Source organism: Branchiostoma belcheri, unplaced genomic scaffold, assembly GCF_001625305.1.
Source record: "Branchiostoma belcheri isolate BF01 breed outbred unplaced genomic scaffold, Haploidv18h27 scaffold48, whole genome shotgun sequence".
In the NCBI taxonomy this organism is placed as follows: domain Eukaryota; kingdom Metazoa; phylum Chordata; class Leptocardii; order Amphioxiformes; family Branchiostomatidae; genus Branchiostoma; species Branchiostoma belcheri.
In genome coordinates, this window is record NW_017804109.1 from 285,408 (window position 1) to 309,692 (window position 24,285).

The following is a 24,285-nucleotide window of genomic DNA, read 5'->3' on the forward strand; positions in this document are numbered from 1 at the left end:
GCGGCAAGAGCTGATCTATGGGCTCCTACGATCAAAAAAAGTGAAAAAGAAGATAAGTTTCAAGGTTTCATTCAAGTTACCACTAACTTCTGGACAGTAAGATTTTACTACGTAGGTAGATGAATTAGAATGGTAGGTTTTTTCAGTTTCAGTAGTTTTTCAGGTTCAAGTCAGATCTTCAGAACTAGTTAGAAAATGATGAAACGATAATTATTGAAATTTGTAGAGAAAGCTGTGGGAGCCCTTTCGTTTACTAAATAGGCTCAGTGGTGGATATCAAAATCATTTGAAACCCTTGAAGTTAATTGATCTGTGATTTCTTTGTTGCTGATGCAACGGTTTCATAGCAGAATTTAGATTTAATTATAGCAACACTGTGCTATTTGCCAAACAATGGTAATGATCATTATTGTAACCCTAACACATTGGCAAAGAAAACTTCTCATTTTGAAACGTGAAAGACTTCTGATCCCCTCATTGGATTGCAAGGATTGCAAATATATTTCACTCCATCTAATAGGTGTAGGAGGGAAATGTATTGTTTTATGTCGTGTTTCTTCACCTGCCAGTTGGTTAATTGGGTTCAATATGTCATATGCATTTTGACTTGGAATTTGTTATGAAGGTAGAGTGGGGAAATTCGTTTTCCAATCGTTTTCCTCTTCATTTTTTTTCATATAGGTCTTTAGAATTGTATTGTTGATGTCTTTTTGGTCAGTGTCATCAAAAATGTATAATTTGGCCTCCTGTGCCCAGGCTGTATGCCTAAATGACCTGGCAATTTGTATGGGAAGATGATCTTTGTTATTTTGAACTACGATATCCACTCACGAGCCTTGTTACGGTTAAATGAGGCAAAAGCAGCTAAAATCTATGCGGCTGATCTGCAGTCACGGCTGGAAGGCCAGGATGGTGCTCGGCACACGCAGGATGCGGTGGGACCATCGCCATTCCGGGGTCCTGTTGAGAGACGAAAATCATACGGTAAAATGTGAGTGAAGTGATCTACAATGAGAGGCTGGTTTGTTTTTTCGTTTGTTTATCGTTAATGGAACAACATTGTTGGATGGATGGATGGATAGATTGGTGGGTGGGCTTGGGTGCATAGTTGGATGGATGGGTGGATGGATTGCTAGAGGAGAGAAGGCCCTGTAACATGCCCTGTCACCAGCTTGGTGAATGTGATCATGAGTTGTCTACCGTCTTACCCAAGAACTTTCTACCTGTTGAGGAAGTCTACTGTAGATGTTTCTTACCTCCTGGGACTACTCTTTGGCAAGTTCCCCAGAGTCGATGTACCCGTTGTCCACTTTCTCCAAGTTCTTCAGCATCTCCTGAGCCTCCTCCTCCAGATCGCGGAGGGCCTTGGCTTTCTCCTGTTTCCTGCGCAGCAGCTCAAGGAGGGTGCGGGTTTCCAGCGACTCCAGAACGCTGCGGGCTTCCTCAGGATCGTCCACCGACCTTAGCAACATGATATAAAGACAACCATTTATGTAACAAGAGAAGGTATGTATATGTATAAAAATCATATAACTGTGTCATATAGCGGTGTAGAATATAGAAAACTATTGATCGGGTCAAATTCAATGAACACCGTAGACTGTCTACACTTGCAATAAAAGGTGAGCAATTGTACCTCAAGTTTGCTGGATCCTAATGGTCTCTGAACCGATTTACGGCACATCTTCCTTTTTGTTTTACAAATCAGGCGAGAATTAATGCTCGGGCTGATGTGATCCATAAACATTCCTTCCTGTGGCCTTACCTGAAGAGACTTTCCCTGCAGCCCCCTTCGCAGTTACACCCGTCCGCGTCGCACGGTCCTACTCCGCAGTGGGGGTCGTCCTTGTGTAGGGGTGGAGAATGATTGAATGATTGAATGGTTGAATGATTGAATGGTTGAATGATTGAATGATTAAATTAATGAATGATTAAATTAATGAATGATTAAATTAATGAATGATTGAATGAATGAATGAATGAAAGAACGGATGAATGAATGACTGAATGAATGAATGAATAGACTTTATTGCTCGACAATCGTACATGGTACAATGTGTGGCAGAAAAATACTACAAAACTAAAATACCTTACGACTATTACTACATACTACTATGGACGCACGTAGCCATGTATCTAAACTGCTAAACGTAACAAAAAAGTCCCCCAAATGTTCGGCTCTACATTATGCATCATTCATCAGGCTCAAATGACCAATTACAGATTATTTCATGGGAGGTTTTTTTGTGTTGGAACTTAATTCGAGAACGTGACGAAACTTCAAGACTTCAAGCTGCAGAATGAGATATTTTTTATTTTATGTTGCTGGACTCCAGGAAGAATAGTATGGAGTTAACTTCCATACTAATGGAGATCTCAATAAACAAACAAACAAACAAACCTCAGTCGTCTTAGTGCCATCCTCACACCAGTAGCTGCACTTCCTGAGAAACATCTCTCCACGGCATATTTTTCTAGGAAGACAGCAGTTTGAGTCGTCTGCCTGGGCCACCATCAGGAGGCCGGTCAGACCCAGGAACATCGCCAGCTTGAAGCCCATGGTTACCTAGTAGTAGACGAAATATCAATGAGATTTAAACCTCGGGAATATAAACAACATACGTGAATATCTAACTTAACTCATCGTCAACTTGAAGCCAATGGTTATCTAGTAGTAGACGAAATATCAATGAATGAATGAAGTCCTTTATTGTACACACATACCCACTGGGTTAAGTACAGGTCACAAAAAGGATGGAATATAGATAACGTTACATATATACATCGTAAAGTAGCTACAATCAAGTAAATTCGGTTTCTTCTCGTTTCTTGGTAATGGTAAAAATGTAAGAACAGATATGTTTCAATAAAGAAGGTTTGTCAATGAGATTTATTTAAACCTTGGGAATGTAAACAACATACGTGAATATCTAACATAACTCATCGTCAACTTGTAGCCCATGGTCACTTAAAGATTAAAACAACCTACATGGAATATTTTAGTCGCCAGTTTGATGCATGTACGCTGATGCATGTATTTCCCATGAAGTTTGCTCCAGTAGCTATAAAGTGTTGTTGACATATAAAGTGTTGTATACAATACATGTATCAATGAACAGTCGTGCTTATAAGCATGCATTTTTTCCTCTGGTCTCTTAGTGTCACTGACGAAAGCTAGTGGGTGCTCCCTGAAACGTCTGACCATTTCCACAATTATATCCAGTTGCTTGAGTAACTGCTTTTTGTGTTGCTCCTTTGCCTCAGTTGAGAAACCGGTTAGGTAACCAATGGACGTTGAAGCCTAACATGTCGGTACAACCTTAATTTCTTTAAGTCTAAAAGGTAAACAAGAAGCCATAGGTGACAATCCTCCGTGAAGATTTATATATTTCAACAAAAACAATCCCAAGGGTCAACGCCAGACCTACTGTGCAGACATTATAATTAGGCAACGGTTAATACAATGAGGGCGCGTCACAAGCATAAAACATAAAAAGACCTGAATCAATTACTGCTCCCAGGGCGTGTAAAGATACTGTGCTTCAAGTTTGAAGTTCATTTTGATTACACACACACAATCATTGCATTCACATAAAGATCGGACTATCATGGTCGTGTCACTATTAACGAAGACACCGTCTTACCGTGCCTGTTACTTATTAAGCGTTACTTGAGTGTTACTTCCGCCGGTCAGATACCCGGGATATCTGCCTAGAGAACCTCTGCTACCAGACAACTGCCTAAACCTACGGCCTATTCCACAGGATTGTAAAAGTAGGGATGTTTCTAAAATATGCATTTACTTCAATATCAAAACTGCTACAGTGAAAATAAAAAGACGTGCATCATCACGGACATAATGGTACACCACATGCCCAATTACACAGAAATGCGACGTACGGAAGAATGCGTTTTGGCTGCGAGCATCTTCCAAAAAACTTGCCATCTCTAAAGCACAGGCAAAAACATCTGGAACCTCTTATCGGAACCTCACCGTATCTGCACTGCTATTCCAAACAACGCGTTTTTCTGGACCATTCCAATTCGCCTCGTAATTGTAGGGGTGCGTCTGCAATATTACATTGACCGCGAAAGCAGCAACGGCAAAAATACACATTCGTGCATCAACACGGGCATGCCCGCAGACGGCGTATAAAATTGCGTACCGATTACACAAAGAGAACCCAGTGTTTTGACTGCGAACACGAAAAATCAGCTATTCACAACACTCCGTCTCGGAGGTCCTGACCTCCTTCACGATCCTTCACGGAGTAACAAACATATGCATCGTCCACACAGTCTAGTACTGTGACCAAAACATGTTGGTGGTTCGTATTAGCTTTTCTTGTGGCAATAACTAAATATTTAAGAAAATATTTTTTTTTAATCCTAAGTTTTTGTCGCGGTCACATTCGTCGCTGGCTGTAGTGCGATTTTCATGACGTAACGATTTTTAAGCAGACTATAACAGATCCAGCTGCCGACATACTTTTAAGGCAACATTTTTGCAGACAGCTGAATTTTTTGCGACACATGGATATGTGGTTATACTAAGGATACGCCCAGTGTTTCCAAGGTCGTAAGACTAAGTGATCTTAGGCCTTTATAGAAGCATAATTACCCACATAAATTAGTCCAGGCCGAGTCTACAACACATTAGACGGAGCCTTTTTTGCCTTTCCTATAAGCAGAGCACTTAAGTTTCCCAGACCGATTCTTGTTCTCCTTACAACTTTGTCTACGGTTTCAGTGGTTCCACGTTCAGTAAAAATTTGATCACGTTCAAAAGAATCGACAACATCTCTGTTACCCTAGCTTGGGTTCCATCCTGTGTAGTTTACGTCCGCTCCCACAGTCGCTACTACCAACCAGGGTAGCGACTGTGCGAGCGGACGTAAACTAACCAGGATGGAACCCAGGCTGATGTTACCCAGCCTTGTAGTTCTAAGGTTCACCCTTATCTGATCTTATCTCAACTGTGCTAAGTGCTGCACACCCGCCCCGGACAATTCGTACCCAGCCTGTTGTCTACCGTCCCGAGTGCATGTGTCTATACGGTACTAGTGCACCAATGTAGCGCACCAATGTAGCTTACCTGTATTTGCTCTTGTCTGAGTGGATACCAAGATGTCACACTGTGAACAGGAGACGGGGTGAGAGTGGCCCTTCGAAGTGTGGGTGATTCTGGTGCGGACTCCTACTGACGCACGTAGAGACTGCGGTGTGTCCAGTCCAAGCTGGGCGTTTTCAACTTTTGCTGCAGGCGTCCCGAAATCTGGGTAAACCTGGAGCTGAATAGAGGATGATGGGTGCAAAAACCACTGCACGAAATAATTGCAAAGTGACTCTGTTGATGGTTCCTTTTAGGCGCCTTTGTTGCCTCAGGCAATCATTATCAGCTTGTCCCATTGTCAGATTTACCAGGTATCTGCTGCTGTTTACCCAGGCAGACGCTACCGGATGTGCAAAGTAGAAAAACTTGAACTTAATAGCTCTTGGTAAAGCTCTTGCTTTTGTGGAGTATTAAGTCCTGTATACATGTGTCTAACTCCAGGTGTTACCTAAATTTCGACTTTATTGCGACTTACTATAATACACGACTTTATTTGATGAATAGTTGATTAAGGGGTGATGACACCGGTATGCGTGCAAAATATATTTAGCTGGATTCACAAATAAATAGGATGCACCAATAACGTTGCCGTTGACGCCCTTTAGTAACCTTTACGAGGCATAGCTGACTTTTACTACCTGCCAATTATCTTCATTCGTAAATCCTGATTTTTGTGCAGTGTACAACCTCGTCAATGGTTGCCTAGCAACAAAAAGGACGGCACAAAATACCCCGATATTAGTTCAGATTTGCGGTCAACCCCCCACCCCCCCACCCCAGGCACGGTTGGCGTCAGTCGTAAATGACCATCCACATCGAGTTTTACATGCGTTGTTGGATCTCTGTAGATTCCCCAAACAACCAATTAACCAACCATTAAACCAGCCAACCAACCTTCTAACCATCCAACCGACCGACCGACCGACCGACCGACCAACCAACCAACCAGCCAGCCATCCAGCCAACCAACCAACCAACCAACCACCGACCGACCGACCGACCGACCGACCGACCGACCGACCGACCGACCGACCAACCAACCAACCAACCAACCAACCAACCAACCAACATACATACAGACAGACATACAGACCAACCAACCAACCAACCAACCAACCAACTTCATTTATTTCTTCATTCACACCATTGATACAATTGATACACACCATCTTTCCATTGCGTGGATTGTTCGAAGGACGATAGAACCAGACTGGCCAAAGTTTGTACATGGGGTAATTAAGCATGTTGAGACTCGAGGACATTGCTTTAATCTCCCTCTTCTCCTCCACTGGGTGTTTACGGTTTGAAGGTAGATAGAACCAGTCGGACAAGTACGGCGTCACCCGAGCGGTGTTCGGGATTCGTCGTGAGAACTCGGCTGTCCTCGTACATGTAAGTCCACTTCGGGTGATTTATCACTGAGTTTGCGCACTGGAGCTAGGTGGGCCCCTAGGTGTTACCAAACCATGGAGGCGAGGGAGGGGGGCATTAAGGATAGTCCAAATCAACCTCTGTGAAATTTGTTTTCCTACATTCAACTTCTGCTTGGTCTCAACCATGTCATCAGGGGTCTCTCTTTTCCACCTTTTTTGCTATACTGACCGATTTACCCAAATGAAGCTGACCTAATAGAAAACCACATGACAAAACGCCATAAATCAAGTTATAATGCCCAAAACAAGCCAACCTTCTACTTGGAGAGTAAAGCAGCGTTACAGTTCATTCAACAATGTGTTTGTGTGTATGTGTGTGTGTGTGTGGGGGGGGGTATTCTTGCTTGCAACGATTTTGTGAACTGCTGGTGAATTTTGAATCAATCGTAACAAATATCTAGAGTAGTTTAACTGAGTGCCTGTTCTGGGATGTAGCATTTCACACATATCCTACTTCCGGGTTGCCATATTAACATGCGTCACCTTCCTGTCAAAGCCTGAACCACACAGGTGCACTTCTTTACAAAGTAGGAAGGCGGCAGTTCGATCAAGTGTCCCTGTTGTGTACTAAGTAAAGATTTGCCCTGCCATCTATGACTATCTGTAATAGAGAGGCAAAATGACACCACCAGATTGTGCAATGCACTTTTATTGCTGCTACAACTCTTGGGTATACAAAAAGCAAGACGCCGGCTCATACATAAGTGTTAAGGAAGATGAGTAACATGTAGGATAGGATAACTTGTCACCAAGATCTAAAAAAATTGGAGAAATGTCACCATCAACACAGATTCCAAACGGTGAAAAGTTTGGCATACAGATATGAGATTCGTTACGTTCACCTACACGGCTTTTACCTACATGACCCGGGTTCGATTTCAGGCCCTTTCTCTACCCACTCGTAAGGGTAGGTGTGCGCTCAGCCCACCTTTGGGTTGCCATAGTAACGTTGCGTCATGGTTTACTTGAGCCTGCCACAGTCTAAGGGTAAAACAATGCACTTCATCATAGATTCGGAAGGTGGCAGTTCCCTAAACATAGTTGAAGAGTTTGGGTAACACTATTACATACTGTGCTTATGATATTGTAAGGGTATTTGATTACTTGTGTATTCCATATGCAAGTGAGTCCACTTGCGACGCATGAAATATCACAAAAAGCTTTCGGAAAAATACATAAATTGTAGACTAGGTGTAACTTTTTAGAATTTAGCCTGATATGGCAAATGGCAACCTGAAAGGTTACCACAGCCGTCCCTGAGTTAGACCCTGAGTTAGACCCTGAGTTAGACCCTGAGTTAGACTGTTTCCAGGGCCTACGTACACAGGCTAACTCCTCGGCTCCCCCAGGGCTAACATGCTCCCAAGGAAATGCTACCGCAGCCCTCCCTAAGTCAGACTGTTTCCACGGCCTATACAGGCCAGCTGCACGGTAGGACATTTACGGGGTTGGACATAATTAGATATCCAACCTCGTGGATTGGGCTGGCCCTCTTCGGGGCAGTAGGAGCTTTCCACTGTCCAATTGCTCCAGATCACACGGTAGAAGTTTTACGGGTTTGAGCTTATTCAAATATCAAATTTTCATTGAGATATCCAGTCCAGGATTTGGAATTAATTCCCTCTTCATGACTGTAGGAGCGCCATGTGGCCTGGCACAGCTATAGCACACAATAGGATTTTTACGGGTTTGGTTTCATTCAAATATGAACTCTCGTAGATTGGGCTAGCTCTCTTCGTAGTGAATCCGTTTACGTGCAGAGCTTAGATGCCTGATCGGTAAAAATCATGTTGAGACTTGAGGGCACTACTGTAACCGCCCTCTTTCCATTGTTCTCGTCCACTGGGTGTTTACACTTTGAAGTTCGATAGAACTCGTCGGACAAGTACGGCGTCACCCGAGCGGTGTTCGGCATTCATCGTGAGAACTCGGCTGTCTTCGTAAGTCAACTTCAGGTGATTAGTCACAGAGTTAGCGCACTGAAGCTAGACGTTACCAAGCCATGGGAGGGAGGGGGGGGGGGATAAATTCGTGAAAAAGCTTTTCCCTGCATTTAACTTGTATTTGGTCGACATTGCCATCATAAGCTCATGGGTCTCTTTTGAGTGTTTTTCGCTATACTGGCCGATTTACCCAAATAAAACTGACCCAATAGAAAACCTGACAAAACGCCAGAAATCAAGTTAAAATGCCCGAAACAAGCCAACCTTCTACTTGGAGAGTAAAACAGCGTTTTAGCCTGCGTGCGTGCGTACGTACGTGTGTGTGTGTGTGTGTGTCGGGGGGGGGGGTATTCTTGCTTGCAACGATTTGGTGAATTGCTGCTGAATTTTGAATTAATCGTAACAAATATCTCCATAGTAGTGCAACTGCCTGTACTGGGATGTAGCACTTCACACATATCTTACTTCCGGGTTGCCATATTAACATTGCGTCACGTTCCTATCACACATCGGCCCGAACCATACAGGTGCACTTCTTTACAAAGTCGAAAGGCGGCACTCCGATCAGGTGTTCCTGTTCTGTTTAAGTTAAGATCAGCCCTGCCATCTATATCTGCAAAAGTGATCAAATAAAAAGTGGCTACCCGCAAACCTACTATTAGTCCAGGTATTTCCCCTCCAGGCACGGCTGGCATCAAACGTATTATAGTATATGATAAACCACATCGGGTTGCCACGTGTTGGGGAATTTTCCCTGCAGATCCCACCAACCAAATAACCAACCAACCAACCAACCAACCAACCAACCAACCAAACAACCAACCAACCAACCAACCAACCAAATAACCAACCAACCAACCAACCGACCAACCAGACGACCAACCAACCAACCGGACATGGCTTCAATTTTAGTTTTCTTTTCAAAAAAATGGCGTTGTTTGCGTTGGTATTGTCATTCGCCATTAATTCGGACAATGTTGATGGACTTGTTCTGGCTGGATAGCTTTAATCTAGCGTGGATAAAAAGGGTACTTAGTAAGCTGGGTAGGGCATGAGGGAGATCATAGGTCAGTGTAATCAGACAGAAAGTTCTTTTGTCAGAGTCAGTTAGCCTTGGTGAAAGGGAGGGTTGTTAAGCTCTAAGGCCGCACCTTCTTGGACCATCCCAAATACTTTGACCTGGTCAAATAAGCCAACTGAAGATAAATGTACGCAATTTACGGACATTAATTTTATAAGAAGATATGTGCAGGAAAACATCATGGTTTGACATTATAATATTTGCCGGGATGGGGGGTGGGACTGGTTTTGATAGAGAAGAACGGAACGATAAAGGTTTGTTAGCACAATGTACTGCCAAACACATGTACATCAGCAATTACTTACAAATAAATAGCTTTCGTGAGAACCATTCGAAATATTTGGGTGTATCAGGCGCACCTTTTGGGATCGTCCCATCTTCACATCTTTGTTGCCAGGCAACTAGTCACGTTGGTTGTAGGCGCGTCGTTCATCCTCCAATCAGCGTGAGGTTTACCCAGATAATTGAGACGCCTCTAAAAGCTGAAAAATTCTACCTCTCGCCGGACCCCCGCACTTCTTCGAGCGGCACAGCTGCGGTAGGAGTCCACACCAGAACCACAGACACTTTCAGGGCTACTCTCAACCCGTCACCTCTTCCCATTGCCACATTTTGGTATCCACCCTGACAAGAGAAAGGCAGGTAAGACTGTAAATGATCCTGCTGACTTGTAACTTCCATGAGCATATAATGTTTTCGTTTTGATACTTGTTTGACTCGCCGAAATGCCACACCGTGTGTCATATTTCCAACGCTTTTAACAAGGTGCACATACACGTATACGATCATAGCAAACGTATGCACAAGCACCGAAAAGACAAATGCACCTGGGACGGTAGTGGTTACTAATGGGCTCGGGCGGGTGTGCAACACTGAGCAAATGTACTGAACGTGCACTAGCACTGTAGACAAAGTGTTGAAAAACACTTGGATTGGAAAACCTAAGCAAAATAGCGCTATATGATCTATAGAAAAGGCAAAGGTGAGTCACCTTCCAGCATGTTGTAGACTCAGCCTTGCCGGTTTTTAGTGGGTAAGGCCCCCGGGCAACATTCGTTGTACGATGGCACTCTGATTCGTGGAACTCACTGGTTCATTATTGGGATAATCACAAAAAAGCAGCCGTCTCGTCACCGAAGAGGTGGTCTTACACGTATATGCTTGCCGGCGGCTGGCTGTGTTTGCTTGAAAATTTTACCACATGAAAATTGTACATTGTATCACGAATATGGCCGTGACTTGAACTTTGGCTGTTAGGTGAGAATGGTGGGTTGAAAGTGTCAAAATTTTTGCATCCAGCATCTGCTTAAGTCGACAAAAGAGTAGGTATAGTGATTCGCTTGATTCTGAAGTCACTTTGCTCTACAATATTGATCCACGCCAAAATTTGCACTTCACATACCAATCTCAGCATAGCAGTTTTCGTCTTTTCAACTGGTTGTGCTTCCCTAGCCTGGGCGCCAGACTGTTTCCAGGGCCTGCACAGGCCAGCGCCTTGGCTCTAAGGTCAGCATGCTCCCAAGGAAAGCCCGCGCCTCAGTTAGACCCTGGCTAACTCTTGGCCTAGCGTGCCATGGGCCTGGCATCCAGGCTACGACGCCCTGGGCCCCAGAAGCCGAATCTTCTAGAGACCAAATATGTACAGCGAGGCCGCCCCTCCCTAGAACTAATCCGAAAGGCCACGCCGTCGACTTTCTAGGAACCGCAACCACAGGGCATGCTCGGCCCCATTGTTTCATCGTGTTTTCTTGCATTCCAATACAACACGCCTCAGGCAACACTGTCATTACCCCAAGACCAGGTCCCGAAGGTTAGAGAAGCTTCGTGTCTCGTCGTAATCTCCAAGCAGATCCTAGGGTGTCTTAAGACAGTATCAAATTGGCCAGGCCGTATCCATCGGCCATACGCATTGGACCCTCTCTGGCCAATGCATACTGCCTGACCAATTTGATACTGTTTTATGCCACCCTAGGATCTGCTTGGAGATTAGTCTCGTCGGTGACATCACCACAAATGCGCCGCGAAGATTTCATTTTGTGTGAGCTCATTCTAGCGTGTACTTGGCAAGGTGCCTAGTATTGAGTAGCTGACTGTAGATTGATAGAACCGGTTCTGTCAGATCCAATGAACAATTTGCTAGTCATGCGATGGCATTAGGGATGTGATATGTAATCCTATACGTACGGTTTTCACTTAAAGAGGAATTTGGAGGACCCAGGGTCCTCCACCAATAAAGAAACTATCCCCTGTGAGGATCTAGTAGTTAAATTGACCCCGCACATCCTCCCAACATCATAAATGGATTATAAGCCACGGGGTGTCTGAACCCGACTGCCAGTGGAAACAATGGGAGCAGACGACAGACAGTGATTTGCATATTAACTGACGTTTGAAGTTTTGAAAAATGTTGTATTTTATCTTCACTAGTTTTTCAACAAAACATTGCCATACAAGGAATGACACAGACAGTTGCAGCAAACCTAAACACAATCCATGTAACATTTACTTGGCAGTCGTTATACACGATAAGGGCCTACAGTTTCCAATTTGAACCAGCAGAGATGAGCCTCTGTCAAGCTTCCATGTTTGTTTCAAAAACTTATATCTGCAATCACAGATTGCACGTCTTATCCACAGCCAAACTAGATTTCTATTGATATGATAGTTGTATGTTAACAAATATACAATGTAGAAACATGTAGAAACACATTTGGCAGCTTCTTGCATTATATATTAGAATCCAAGTCTGAAATGCTGAATAGATGAAGTTTACCAGGATTGGCATAGTACATGCCTGTGTAGTTATTAGTCTATATTCTTGTTGTTTAGTAAAATATTATATGTACTTTTCATGTACATATCCATGTCTCCACATAATGTTGAAGAGGTGTACTTGGTATACTATCTCAGCCTAGCTCTCCCCATGTGTTCACCACGGCTGCCAGTTGCAGAATGAGCTGTGAGAGTTTACAGTACCCGAATCATACGGTGGCAAGGCAGTATTCATTGGCCAGAGGAGTGTCCATTAGCCCTGCCACCGTATGATCTGCTTGCAGACTAGTTTTAACTGTCAACTATGGAGAGAGAGTGATTGGAACCAGCCATTTCAATATTTCAATATTTTCTTGTTTTATTCCGCCCCACAGAACCATGAAGGACTATCTTGTGCTGGTGTTGAGCTGGGATCATCCATGGTCGGTCGCTCAACATGCAGCGTCAACTTCATACCGTCTATTGTGCCCCGGGTTTCACTGTCAACTATGGAGAGTGATTGGTACAAGCCATTTTCAATATTTTTTGTCGCCCCACAGAACCATGAGGATCTACCTTGTGCTGGTGCTGTGCCTGGCCGGTGCCGCCTGCGGCAGGTCCGTACAGGAGGTGGAGAATCTGCTGGAGACCCTCCGAGAGGCGCTGGAGACCGTCGAGGACCGGGAGTATGAAGAAACGCAGAACAAGGCGCCGATAACGATTTGGGATAGGAGGGCTGAGGTGAGCCACACAATCATCTTCTTGTCATATTTCCACCAGGTGTTGTAAACTCTATAGTATAAAATCCGTTTGTCCTGATGGGTTAGGAGTAAATCTGCTCGCGTCGTTATTCCGTATTACATGTCCTGTAGATGTTCAGAAAACGACGAAAGTGAGACGACGAGATTTAGTATCTATTAACAAGTTACAAGGAGAGATTATCTTATAGCTTGTAATATGATTGTTTATCCAGGTTTTGCAAAGGGACCTCACAAACATGGAAATTGAACATTGAAAGAATCTCGAATATAGAGTCGTTCCCTTCTATACCGGTGCAATAGCTCAATTGGTAGAGTGCTCGCTTTGTAACCGGGAGGTCGTGAGTTCAAACCCCGGCCGGGTCATACCAAAGACTTTAAAAATGGTACACATTTCTTTCTCTGCTTAGCACTCAGCATCTATGAGAAAGGGTGTGGGAAGGTCAAACACACAGCACTACCAGCAGACCAGCCCCCCTGCTGTAGTGCATTGCACAACTGTGTGTCGCCCAAGGGCTACAGAAATGGATATGGGCACCACCCTACGCTCGGCATAAGAGCATGGGAGACCTTTCCTTTCCTTTTCCCTTCTATAGTTCTCAAAGATTGAAGTACTCTATGTGAAAAGGGGTTTCTTTTCTTTCAGGGGGAGACGGAGACCGTCAAAGTCAGCGAGAACGGCGTGGTCTTCGCCGAAACGATCAGCTTTGATGACGAGCACCAATGTGAGACCCTCCACGTGCCTGCGCACAACGGGCGGGCAGAGGTGGACATCCGCCACTGCTTCAAAGAAAAAGAGGTGAAATTAGTTCTTTTTGTCATTAGACTAGAAGTGATGACCTGAAATACTGCCCATGTTCCTTATTCCTTGTGATAGTTACTGTAGTAAAACTTATTGTAATAATTAACTGTCACAGCAAAACATACCTCCGTCATTTGCTGTCTACAGGTAGTGTCTAATAAGCACATCTTGTGAACTCACTTAGATATGTTGTAACCAAAGACGGTGATCCTGTTGATTTGGGAATTTGAGTAGCTAAGGTATCCAAATACACACTGTAGTAAGTAATGTGACATTAAAACCACAAACACTAGAAAACTAAAAGTTCAGTTCCATGCAGCTTGATTTACCTTTGCAATAAGCAGTTGTATTTTATAAGTCGTGCGGGGAAGTTGCGGGGAAACAACTTGGGCTCATCATCAGTGTACCCAAGACAGAGTACATGACGTATAACTGCAGCCCACAACTGCCGCTAGAGGTATATGGACAGCCAATAAGACATGTTGCCAACTTCAAATATCTGGGGTCCATGATGGCCTCTAGCAGTCATGACATGGCTAAGAGGAAATCTCTTGCATGGACTGCTTTTTGGAAGCTGGAGAAGATCTGGAGAAGTCCATCAATCTCCACATCCACTAAACTCAAGCTTTTCAACACCACCTGCGTGACAATACTGCTATATGGCTGTGAATCCTGGGTCATAACGGGGGCAATGGAGAATAAGCTAAACGCGTTCGCCACAGCATGCTATAGAGTCATGCTTAACATCAAGCGCCTAGACCATGTGAGCAACGCCTGGATCTACAAGTTGACAAACACTCGACCCCTTATCACCATGGTAAGGCAGCGTCAACTTCGTTTCCTGGGACATGCACTTAGAATGCCTGTGGGGGAACCATGCCGAACATATGCCCTGTATGTACCGACGCACGGCAAAAGGCGCCCAGGGCGCCAGCGACTCGACTACCTGGGCTACGTCCGGAACCTGTTGGGGGACACAGAGGGTGACCTGCGGCCAGAGGACATTGCCAACCTGGCGGCGGATCGACGGTCGTGGGGAAGACTTGTGGTCGACTGCTCCGCAGCCGGACGATGATGATGATTTTATAAGTATCTTTATAAGTAAATTATAACTGATCCCTGACAGCCATTGTTATATTATGTAATATTGCTTTGTATAGCACCTGTGAGGGTAATTGTCCTTTTTTAATGATTGAATACGTCAATTTTAACATTGTATCATATTGTAACGATCTTAACTGTGAATGTGTAACTACTTTAGTTAGACTGGCACATCTGTAAACCCTCACAATTCATCCGTTACGGCTGCCAGGAGGCTTTTATGTCACATCTAAAGGCCTAATATTAATAAACCAGTCTACTACTACTACTACTACTACTACTACTACTACTACTACTACTACTACTACTAGTACTACTACTACTACTACTACTACTACTAGTAGTAGTAGCAGTACTACTACTACTACTACTACTACTACTAGTGCTACTACTACTACTACTAGTAGTTTTACCACTACTAGTACTACCACTACTACTACTACTACTACTACTACTACTACTACTTCTAGACTAAACAGGACTTCTTCTTTAGCCCTCCCAGGATACGACCGGTATGTCCATGTACTGCCTGACCAAGAACTCCAGGTGTTACCTGCTCCGCTTGGCAGAGGAAGGAGAGCCCGGTCTGAAGGAGCAGGAGAAAGGCGTTGATCAATTTGAGGTACATCTTTGCTTCCGCTACTATCCTTAAGTCCAGTGGTGTATGTGGAGGAGGGTGCTTGATCAGAAATACTCAGACTTTGCGTGGCCATGGTTTGTATGTAGCAGGTTTTGTAGCGTCTTTACAATGGTGTGTTATCTTGGTGACAAGATTAACCTTCTCTGCGCTACAGTTAAACTCAAGATTGTGCGTGTACTCTGTGTGTGTACATGTGTGTGTTTATGTGTGTGTGTGTGTTTGTGTGTGTGTGTGTGTATGTGTATGTGTGTGTTACATATATATATGTGTGTGTGTGTGTGTGTGTGTGTGTGTGTGTGTGTGTGTGTGTGTGTGTGTGTGTGTGTGCTGGTGTGTGTGCATACCCTTCTGTGTGTGTGTGTATCTGTGCATGTGCCCATGTGTGTGGTGTCAGCGTTGGCTCATGTTGAACATAAATGGATCCCTTATACACTTGATATATACAGAGCAAAGACAACCCCGTCCTGGACGCGACGGGCATCGAAGTCCACGCGAACCGCTGGGTCGTCACCGGCGTAGCAGACCGCTCCAAACTGCCCGAAGTTCTCGCCAGCTTCAAGCCCGACTTCAAGGTCTTCTTCGCAGACCACCTGGGTGACGACGCGGTCATTCTGACAGACGATGGCGGTGACGAGACTGGTAAGTGATAATCTTTAGATAAACCATTTATTGAAAAATGCAACTCAGATAAACCATTGTTGTGAAAGAGCCCGCAAATTCCTAAGGATACCCAGTCTGATATTGAATAAGAGGCACAAGTTTTACTTTCATTTCAGGTGGATGTTTGTATACAGATGCAGGTTGCTCTAAACCACACAGTCACAAACGGTTTTGGGTGCTTTCTTATGACTAGAAAATAACTGTTCTTGTAAAACAACAGTTATCAAAAGACTATGGTAGGTCTTCGAGGGAGGTGGCATGGATTGACAATTAATCATTTGGCGATAGTAATATGTGCACTCCATCACTTTTGTTATTTGTTATTTTCAGACGACAAGCGAAATCTGATCCAAGGATGTCCTAACGGAGGCATCCCGCGGCCTATGTACGCTGTGAGCAGCCCCGCTGGGTGTGAGTACCTGGTCTTCTGTCCGAGAGATTCGAGCGGGAACGCCCAGTGTCCCCGTCGCCACGTCACCGACACCTTCTTCATGGTAAGTTAGACACAAATACCTCTTCCAGAAGGACAGGATTAGAGTTAGCTATGAGCCATTGGTTTTGACAGGGAGATGTGATGATGGAATAGACTAATAGCTCTCATATATCGTCTAGTCTAAGATCTTGACATGTTGTAGCTTATGACTGTTGTTTTAATCTGAATCACACAGTAGTAAAGCGCTTCCCTAGCCTCCTACTGGGCACAGCCCACTAATTCCAGCCCCTATTGGAATATATGGAAAACATCTAAGAACTGAGCTGTCAACAATCACCTACTTGAGTGTTCAACTATTGCAAACACATATTGACAGGGTAGTCCAACTTCCAAATTGTCCATTTAGTCCAAAAATTTCACTTTTTGACCAGCGATACCTGGCACGGCAAATGCAAACACTGGCAGCATGACCTCTGACCCCCTTGAAGACCACCAAAAGACAAGAAGATGGGATTAGTTTTAGAACCTACCAAGCAGCCAAAACAACCCTAACAGCCAGTTTTTTCAAGTTGATAGAAATAGAAATAACTCTCCAGCTGAAAAATGCCAGCATTTATCCACACATACCAAGAAAAAGGCTTTTTCAGTTGGTTTGGCTGCACTCACTCAAACTGGGCCCTCTGGGCATGCGCCATTTGGTGGCCTTTGCCCTACTATATAGTCTTACAGTGTGGGCTGACACAGCACAGCATGTATTACATAGATATGACTATTTCAGAATATGCGTGCTGCAACATTCTAACCTTGTATGCTAGCCGCTAGTAGCCTGAGTGTCAACCTTGTTAGCTTTCGTTCGCTCCCCAAGATCTGCTCCCCGCCAAGGATCGTTACGAATGCGTGCGGGTTCAGTCTTGTTGGCGGGGAGCGGATCTTGGGGAGCGGACGAAAGCTAACAAGGCTGACACCCAGGCTGAGAAGCTAGGGTAGGGTTCCACCTCCAGATGTTGTGATGTCTTACTGTAACACGTTTTCTCGTTGCAGTCTTGCCTGTGCTGCCCCGGTGTCACCGACAGGCATAAGTGCCTGTACTGCAACAATCTGAACTGCAACTTCGACCAAGGCACCGGCGTTTGCTAGGCCGGAAAAGACAACTGACAGGCGTACCTGTTATTGAGCAAAATGCAGCAGCCAGAGACACAAAACGTGTCCAGGTGTAGCTTATAGCGGGAATCAGGCTTTGAAAGCGCAACTTCTTGGAAAACAATTTCCATGCTATGACCTTTGAAAATTACTTATACATTGTACCAGTAAAAAACTATTTCAAGCTAATGTTAGAATTCATTTCATTTATTAGAATTAACTTAAAATCACCTGGATATGTGATCTACCACATCTTATCATTATAATAATTTGTTGTATTCATCAGTCCATTCTGAATGGCATTAGGATCTTATCACTGAATAGTTATAAATCCAACAAGGTGTTTTATTTCCAAGGCTAAGACAGGGACAACTAATGTCAGTATGTGTACTTACTTAATCACCGTTTAGGATCTGTGTTTATTGTTACATTTCTCTGAAAGAACTTGGTGACAAGTTATCCTGTCCTACATGCTACTCACCTTCCTTAACATTTCTGTATGAGCCGGCTTCTTGCTGTTTGTATACCCAAGACTTGTAGCAGCAATAAAAGTGCATTGCACAATTTGGTGGTCATCTCCTATTGTCAATATTTGCTAAAGATGGCAGCGCGGATCTCATATACTCACTATAAAGTACTTTAAATTTTGAGCTGTGGCACCTTGGTAGCTATAGGCTCGGGAGGAACGTGACGTAACGTTACTATAGCAACCCGAAAATAAGCTATGTATGTACATCTCAGTTCAGGCAGTTGCACATCTCGAAATATTTGTTACGATTAATTCAAAATTCAGCAGTAGTTCACCAAGTCGTTACAAGCAAGAATGACCACACACACACACACTCATGATCACTCACACACACACACACACACACACACACACACACACACACACACATACACACACAGACGCACACACACACACACACATGCATACACAAGGGCACGCGCACGCACACACCCACACCCACACACACACACACACACACACACACACACACACATGCATACACAAGGGCACGCACACACACACACACATACACACACACACACATGCAAGCACACACAGGCACACACACACACATATTTATATTTTGAGACTCGAGGACACTTCTTAACACATCCTCTTGTGTTTCCATTCCATTGAGTATTTACCATCGAAGGTCGTTAGAACCGGTCGGACAAGTACGGCGTCACCCGAACAGTGTTCGGGATTCGTCGTGAGAACTCGGCTGTCCCCGTAAGTCAACTTTGGGTGATTAATCACGGAGTTCACACACTGACGTTACCAAGAAATTCTAACCTAAAGCTCTGTCAAATTTAGTTTTTTTGCATTCAAATTCTATTTGGTCAACCATGTCATTGTGAGCACCAAGTTTTTTTGGGGGGAGGGGGGCACTTTATGGCCAGGGTTGGATTCTATTACCTTTTCTTTCTCAATTCTTAGATTGCTTTGCCCATAGTTCAATTCAGTGACATGACCCACACGCAACAATGACTGACAAGGTCTCTCATATTGTGTATTTTCTTTTAATGCCAAAAATCGTGTTACATAGAGCCGCAAAGCTGATCTATAGATTCCTCGGGTTATTATAAGACGACAAGTTACTAAGACCGTTTGGGTAGGCAGGATGTGAAGTTGTGAAAACTAAATGAAAAGAACAATGACCAGGTCAAACTCTAACCAAATAAAGACATTAAAGTTTAGGGATGGTTGAAGGAGGATCAATTATTGGAAAAGCCTTATAATAATTAAATGAGGCAAAAGCAACTAAAATCTATGCGGCTGATCTGCAGTCACGACTGGAAGGCCAGGATGGTGCTCGGCACACGCAGGATGCGGTGGGACCATCGTCATTCCGGGGTCCTGTTGGGAAACGAAAGAAATATGGTAAAATGTGAAACGGATCTTACCAAACGTTTCTACCTTCCGAGGAAGTCTACTGTAGACGTTTTTTTTTTACCTCCGGGAACTACTCCGCCGGGGGCGAGTCCTTGGCTATGGCCAACTCCTCGGAATCGATGTACCCGTCGTTGTTCTTGTCCATGTTCTTGAACCAATCTTCGGGCAGGTCGCTGATGTCCCCGTTCCTCAAATCCTTTAGCACCTCCAGAGCCTCCTGCTCGGACAGCTTCATGTCCTGGTCCGCGTTGTTCACGGTGTCCAACTCGCCGTCGTCGGCCTTGGCGTTCTCCTCCCGGTAGATGTTCTTTCGTTCCCCACGCAGCAGGCCGAGGAGATCGCGGGCTTCCTCAGCCACCCTGATGAAGAATAAAGGTCTGTGATGAATCAGGTAAGTAAATATTGTCTGGGTTCAAGTTTTCCGCGGAAATACCCCTATCACCTAGAAGTAGGATGTACAGCTACGTGAGTATTGAGTACTGCGAACTAGCAGACTTGATGTTTGCTTGTTTGGTTTGGGAAAAATATTGCAAGATCCATTTCTGTATACATTGTTATACAATGTTAGATTACCGCTCAGATCTGTCGGCGTTGTTTCCTTCAAACCCGCGGCCGGACATGGCGCTCTCTCCTCCCAGCAACTCCAGAAGGCTGCGGGCTTCCTCGGGATCTTCCACGGACCTTGAAAACATGGTATAAAGACATGTAAGAAAATTATTCGGATCAGAATTTACAGTCCAGCAAAGTCCAAGAAAGCAGCACAGATTGTAAGAGTGCCCGGGTCCTTGCTGTTGCAGCCCGAACCGGAATCACATTTTTTTTTTATTCAGAAGCTCAATGAGAATTACAAATGAAAATACATGGACTAAGTGACTGCGAACTCAAGTTAGGTACAACTTATATTCTCGCAGCCACTTTTACAATGAAAGAAAAATATTTTACAAGACATTTGAAAATACATGAGACCTCGCGTGAGTAACAATCCTCCCATCCCAGAAAACACATACAGTTAGAATCTTTTTGTTTCTAATATATAATTTTGTACGGCTAACATTATTTTGCAGTTGGTGTCATACGAACAAAGGAAACTACCGCGAAGAACTAAATATTGTATGGAATTATCAGAAAGAGTGTTTAAATCAACAATACTACCAAGTATGCTTGAAAGCTTGCGAAAAAGGACTAAACGCTGGTAGGTGTATATAGGGCAGTGCAATAAATAATGAGCAATCGTTTCATATGGACACCCGCAGCTACAGGATGGGAATCACATTACAAGGCAGGTCACAGATTATCTACATAACGGTACTGCTCAGAGGATGGTCTCCGGACTAATGTTAATTTCAACGTACCTTGTTTTGGTCCTGCAGCCTCCTTTGCAGTTACACCCCCACATGTTGCACGGCCCGTATCCGCAGTAGGGCGTTGGCTGAGTGTGGGGTTGAGATGTATTAGTTTTGACCTGATCTTGTGTATCACAAAAACATTTTCTACCCATCTGACCAATGAATAAAGACTGGTATGGACAATCGTCGCCATTTTGGTAATTACCAGCTAAAGTCAACAGCTAAACCAACGCAGCAACGAATTCCCTTCCAATGTTAACTTGTACATACTGCAATCTTCATCAGGTTCACATGACTAATCACGGACACGTGACATTATGGGAGGTTTCTGGTTTTAAAACAAAGCCTTACAACAAAAGATAGTGATGCATACCTCAGTGCCGTCGCGACACTTCAGTTCGCACGTGTAAAAAACCGAAAATACATGTTTGCAATTACTATCCACAGCACGGCAACATTCCATTGAGTCTGCCTGGTCCACCATCAGCATCATCAGGAGGCCGGTCAGGCCCAGGAGCATCGCCAGCTTGCAGCCCATTGCTACGTATACCTGCCGAATGAAATATCTAACATTACCTAAAGGAGTACTTAACTCCAGAAGGGAGTGCTATATTCCGACAGACTTTAATTTTAGGAAGTGAAAAATGTTTTTTTTACTTTACAGTATACAAGAAGATGTGACCATTATGCGCGCAAGTCTTAAAACGTACCGAATCCAGGAAAAACTCCCCAAATACCCTCTAAATACACCGTGCTACCCCATTGGTCTTGACCAAGAAAGTTACGTTACACACTTAATTTAAGAAAAATCGAACTGTTTTGTGGTCATATCTTGCCAACCATCGGCCTTTTTAGTGTTCTTATCGCCCCTCATTTATGCCGAAAATATTGACGACAAAAGAAGGCGTAATTATGGGTTCACCACACCACGAAGTGGTGTGGTGAAACCATATTGCTTTTTCTGATGTTTCTTCTCCTCCTCCTTCTCCTCCTTCTCCTCCTCCTCCTGCCATATCTTTAAATGGATTCAGCTTCTTCATTTTAGGGCCTAAGGTCCTGAAATTTGGTATGGAGGTACAGTGGGCAAATACCCCTAGGCGTTTTTTAAATTATTGTGATACAGGCTTTTAGAATGGTTTTATTTGAGTTTTTTGGCTGTGTTATAGCAAATGTATTACTGTGTTAGTCTGCCTTGTTTACCACGTTTGGGCATGAGTCATCACAATGGAATGCAGGGCATCAACCAATAGGCATGCAGCTTTCCTCTATACTTCTTGCTGATTGGCTGTTGGGATTTAACTTGATTAACACCTGCACAGAAGCATTTCCATACTGACAGTATGTCTGTATTCAAGTGTTTTGGTAGGTATTTCAAGCTTTCCTGCTCCAGCATTGGAATGCCGGGCATGGACGTTTTTTATTTATTTTGAAAATCAACAGTTTGCATTATGCAATTAAAAATCCTAACCAATAAAGTAGGGAATAGCTATCCAACTGTTGTTTTAGTTGTATTTTACTTCATATTATAGTTATATCAATGTAAATCATTGTTTTCCCTTGTGTTTCCCATTCTTTCCCTGCCATGTCGTAAAATGTGGTGAACCCATCGCTGTATTTGCTCTAAAGCAAATATTGGCCTTTCTAGTCTAATTATCTTTTCCATAAGTGGCGTAATATCTAATAATCGTCTTTCGGCCTGATAGCCCGGTATGGCAAAATCAGTTGAAAAGACGAAAAGTACTGCTGAAAGTGGGCCCGCATGGTGGAGTGCAAATTTTGCCATGGATCAAGATTGTATAGCAAAGTATCCTTTTGCCATAAGTATCAAGCAAAACACCCGCCCTAGCCGATCAGCGCTCAGCCCCTTGGCCTCATGCCAAGTGCATGTGTCTATACGGTGCAATTGGCTCCACGTTCAGTACAGTTGCGCAGTGTTGCACACCCGTCTAGGCGAATTAGCAACCACTGGCTTCCCAAGAGCACACGGTGCTAGTGTTACAGACACGCCATAGGGTCATTTCGGTGACTCAAACACAATATTAAGTATCAAGAGGAAAAAGACTGACAATGAAAACATACATTGCCATGGCGACGGTGGTTGCTGTTAGGGTTATTTTTCATGATTTTGAGGAAGCCTTGGTACCCTCCCCTTCCCTGAGTGTATAGTGAACGAGCACCAGGGTCACAGAAAGTACATGTAGGGCATCCGGGGGCAGACAGGTTTCCCAAGGGTTTCCAGGAATGTGGGCATGTCAACAAACAGAGCTGGAAGACATTCCTGTGGACATTGCATACCTGTGGACAAAATGCCGGTACCATTCCAAGCATTCTTGCGTAAACTGCACACGATACTGTACCTCCCTGAAAATGTTCTGCTCATGGAAGTTACAAGTCAACAGGATCATATACGATCTTACCTGACTTAACTCTTGTCAGGGTGGATACCAAAATGTGGCAATGGGAAGAGGTGACGGGTTGAGAGTAGCCCTGAAAGAAAGTGTCTGTGGTTCTGGTGTGGACTCCTACTGCAGCTGTGCCGCTCGAAGAAGTGCGGGGGTCCGGTCAGAGCTAAACCGTTCTACAACTTCTGGGAATGTCTTAATTATCTGGGTAAAACTGGAGCTGATTGGAGAATAAAAGACGCACCTACAACCGACGTCAATCGTTGCCTAGCAACATAGATAAAAATAGGCGTTATGAATAATTAATTAGTTCCAAAGAAGAGACGAACCCACAAGGTGCGGTAAGAAACACCCAAATATTTCGAATGGTTCTGAAAAAAATTCTTTTCTTATGTAAATTGTTGATATACACGAGACAATCATTAAATGTGCGACATGGAACGCCCAAATATTTCAAATATTTCCGAGAAAGGTTTTTTTGGTAAATTGTACATGAATTTGGCAGTAATAAACGTTTACCTTTTTTTTCTCTATCAAAATCCGTCACATCGCCTTCTCGGCGTTTATTTCAAAACTGTAATGTTGCACCGTTGATTTTCCCTCTAGATGTCTGCTTTGGAAATTTTTGTTAGTAAATTGCAAACATTTATCTTGGCTCATTGGATCAAGATAAAGTATTCGGGATCTCCTAAGGAGGTACGTCCTTGAACTTCTAAAACGCCCCCCTCCCCATCTGACTAGGTCTGATTATGTGCACACAGGGACCTGTCACGCCATGA

General features: G+C 43.9%; 3 protein-coding genes across 5 annotated transcripts; 1 reads left to right on the top strand and 2 right to left on the bottom strand.

The window, feature by feature from the left end:
* Positions 1-795: 795 nt before the first annotated feature.
* LOC109479403 lies at positions 796-6,362 on the bottom strand. Of its 3 annotated transcripts, none has more exons than XM_019781365.1 (5): positions 6,280-6,362; positions 2,402-2,566; positions 1,766-1,845; positions 1,257-1,461; positions 796-960 (listed from the first exon to the last, which is right to left on the bottom strand). In XM_019781365.1, the coding sequence occupies exons 1-4, from the start codon at positions 6,355-6,357 to the stop codon at positions 1,266-1,268; spliced, it is 519 nt and encodes a 172-aa protein (XP_019636924.1). In that variant the 5' UTR covers positions 6,358-6,362; the 3' UTR covers positions 796-960; positions 1,257-1,265. The 3 variants fall into 3 exon arrangements, with proteins under 3 accessions (XP_019636924.1, XP_019636926.1, XP_019636925.1); XM_019781367.1 differs by lacking the exon at positions 6,280-6,362 and adding an exon at positions 5,096-5,213; XM_019781366.1 differs by lacking the exon at positions 6,280-6,362 and adding an exon at positions 5,095-5,213 and having other exon boundaries at positions 2,402-2,571.
* Positions 6,363-6,394: 32 nt separating this feature from the next.
* LOC109479401 lies at positions 6,395-18,001 on the top strand. Its single transcript, XM_019781363.1, has 7 exons — positions 6,395-6,505; positions 12,882-13,062; positions 13,726-13,878; positions 15,476-15,604; positions 16,069-16,261; positions 16,613-16,776; positions 17,757-18,001. Exons 2-7 carry the CDS (start codon positions 12,886-12,888, stop codon positions 17,850-17,852), a joined length of 912 nt encoding a protein of 303 aa, XP_019636922.1. The 5' UTR covers positions 6,395-6,505; positions 12,882-12,885; the 3' UTR covers positions 17,853-18,001.
* Positions 18,002-19,370: 1,369 nt separating this feature from the next.
* LOC109479402 lies at positions 19,371-21,651 on the bottom strand. The gene is made up of 5 exons (XM_019781364.1): positions 21,478-21,651; positions 21,111-21,187; positions 20,332-20,439; positions 19,820-20,117; positions 19,371-19,722 (listed from the first exon to the last, which is right to left on the bottom strand). The coding sequence occupies exons 1-4, from the start codon at positions 21,640-21,642 to the stop codon at positions 19,829-19,831; spliced, it is 639 nt and encodes a 212-aa protein (XP_019636923.1). The 5' UTR covers positions 21,643-21,651; the 3' UTR covers positions 19,371-19,722; positions 19,820-19,828.
* Positions 21,652-24,285: the final 2,634 nt, after the last annotated feature.

Excerpts from the sequence above, each read along its gene's own strand:
- LOC109479401 (XM_019781363.1), top strand. The coding sequence starts at position 12,886 with ATGAGGATCTACCTTGTGCTGGTGCTGTGCCTGGCCGGTGCCGCCTGC. Across the intron at positions 13,879-15,475 it reads ACTGCTTCAAAGAAAAAGAG|CCCTCCCAGGATACGACCGG; the intron begins GTGAAATTAGTT and ends CTTCTTCTTTAG. Across the intron at positions 16,262-16,612 it reads CGATGGCGGTGACGAGACTG|ACGACAAGCGAAATCTGATC; the intron begins GTAAGTGATAAT and ends TGTTATTTTCAG.
- LOC109479402 (XM_019781364.1), bottom strand. The coding sequence starts at position 21,642 with ATGGGCTGCAAGCTGGCGATGCTCCTGGGCCTGACCGGCCTCCTGATG. Across the intron at positions 21,188-21,477 it reads AGTGTCGCGACGGCACTGAG|CCAACGCCCTACTGCGGATA; the intron begins GTATGCATCACT and ends CCCCACACTCAG. Across the intron at positions 20,440-21,110 it reads GGCTGCAGGACCAAAACAAG|GTCCGTGGAAGATCCCGAGG; the intron begins GTACGTTGAAAT and ends CATGTTTTCAAG.
- LOC109479403 (XM_019781365.1), bottom strand. The coding sequence starts at position 6,357 with ATGCTTAATTACCCCATGTACAAACTTTGGCCAGTCTGGTTCTATCGT. Across the intron at positions 2,567-6,279 it reads ATCCACGCAATGGAAAGATG|GTAACCATGGGCTTCAAGCT; the intron begins GTGTGTATCAAT and ends GTCTACTACTAG. Across the intron at positions 1,846-2,401 it reads ATGGCACTAAGACGACTGAG|GACGACCCCCACTGCGGAGT; the intron begins GTTTGTTTGTTT and ends CCCCTACACAAG.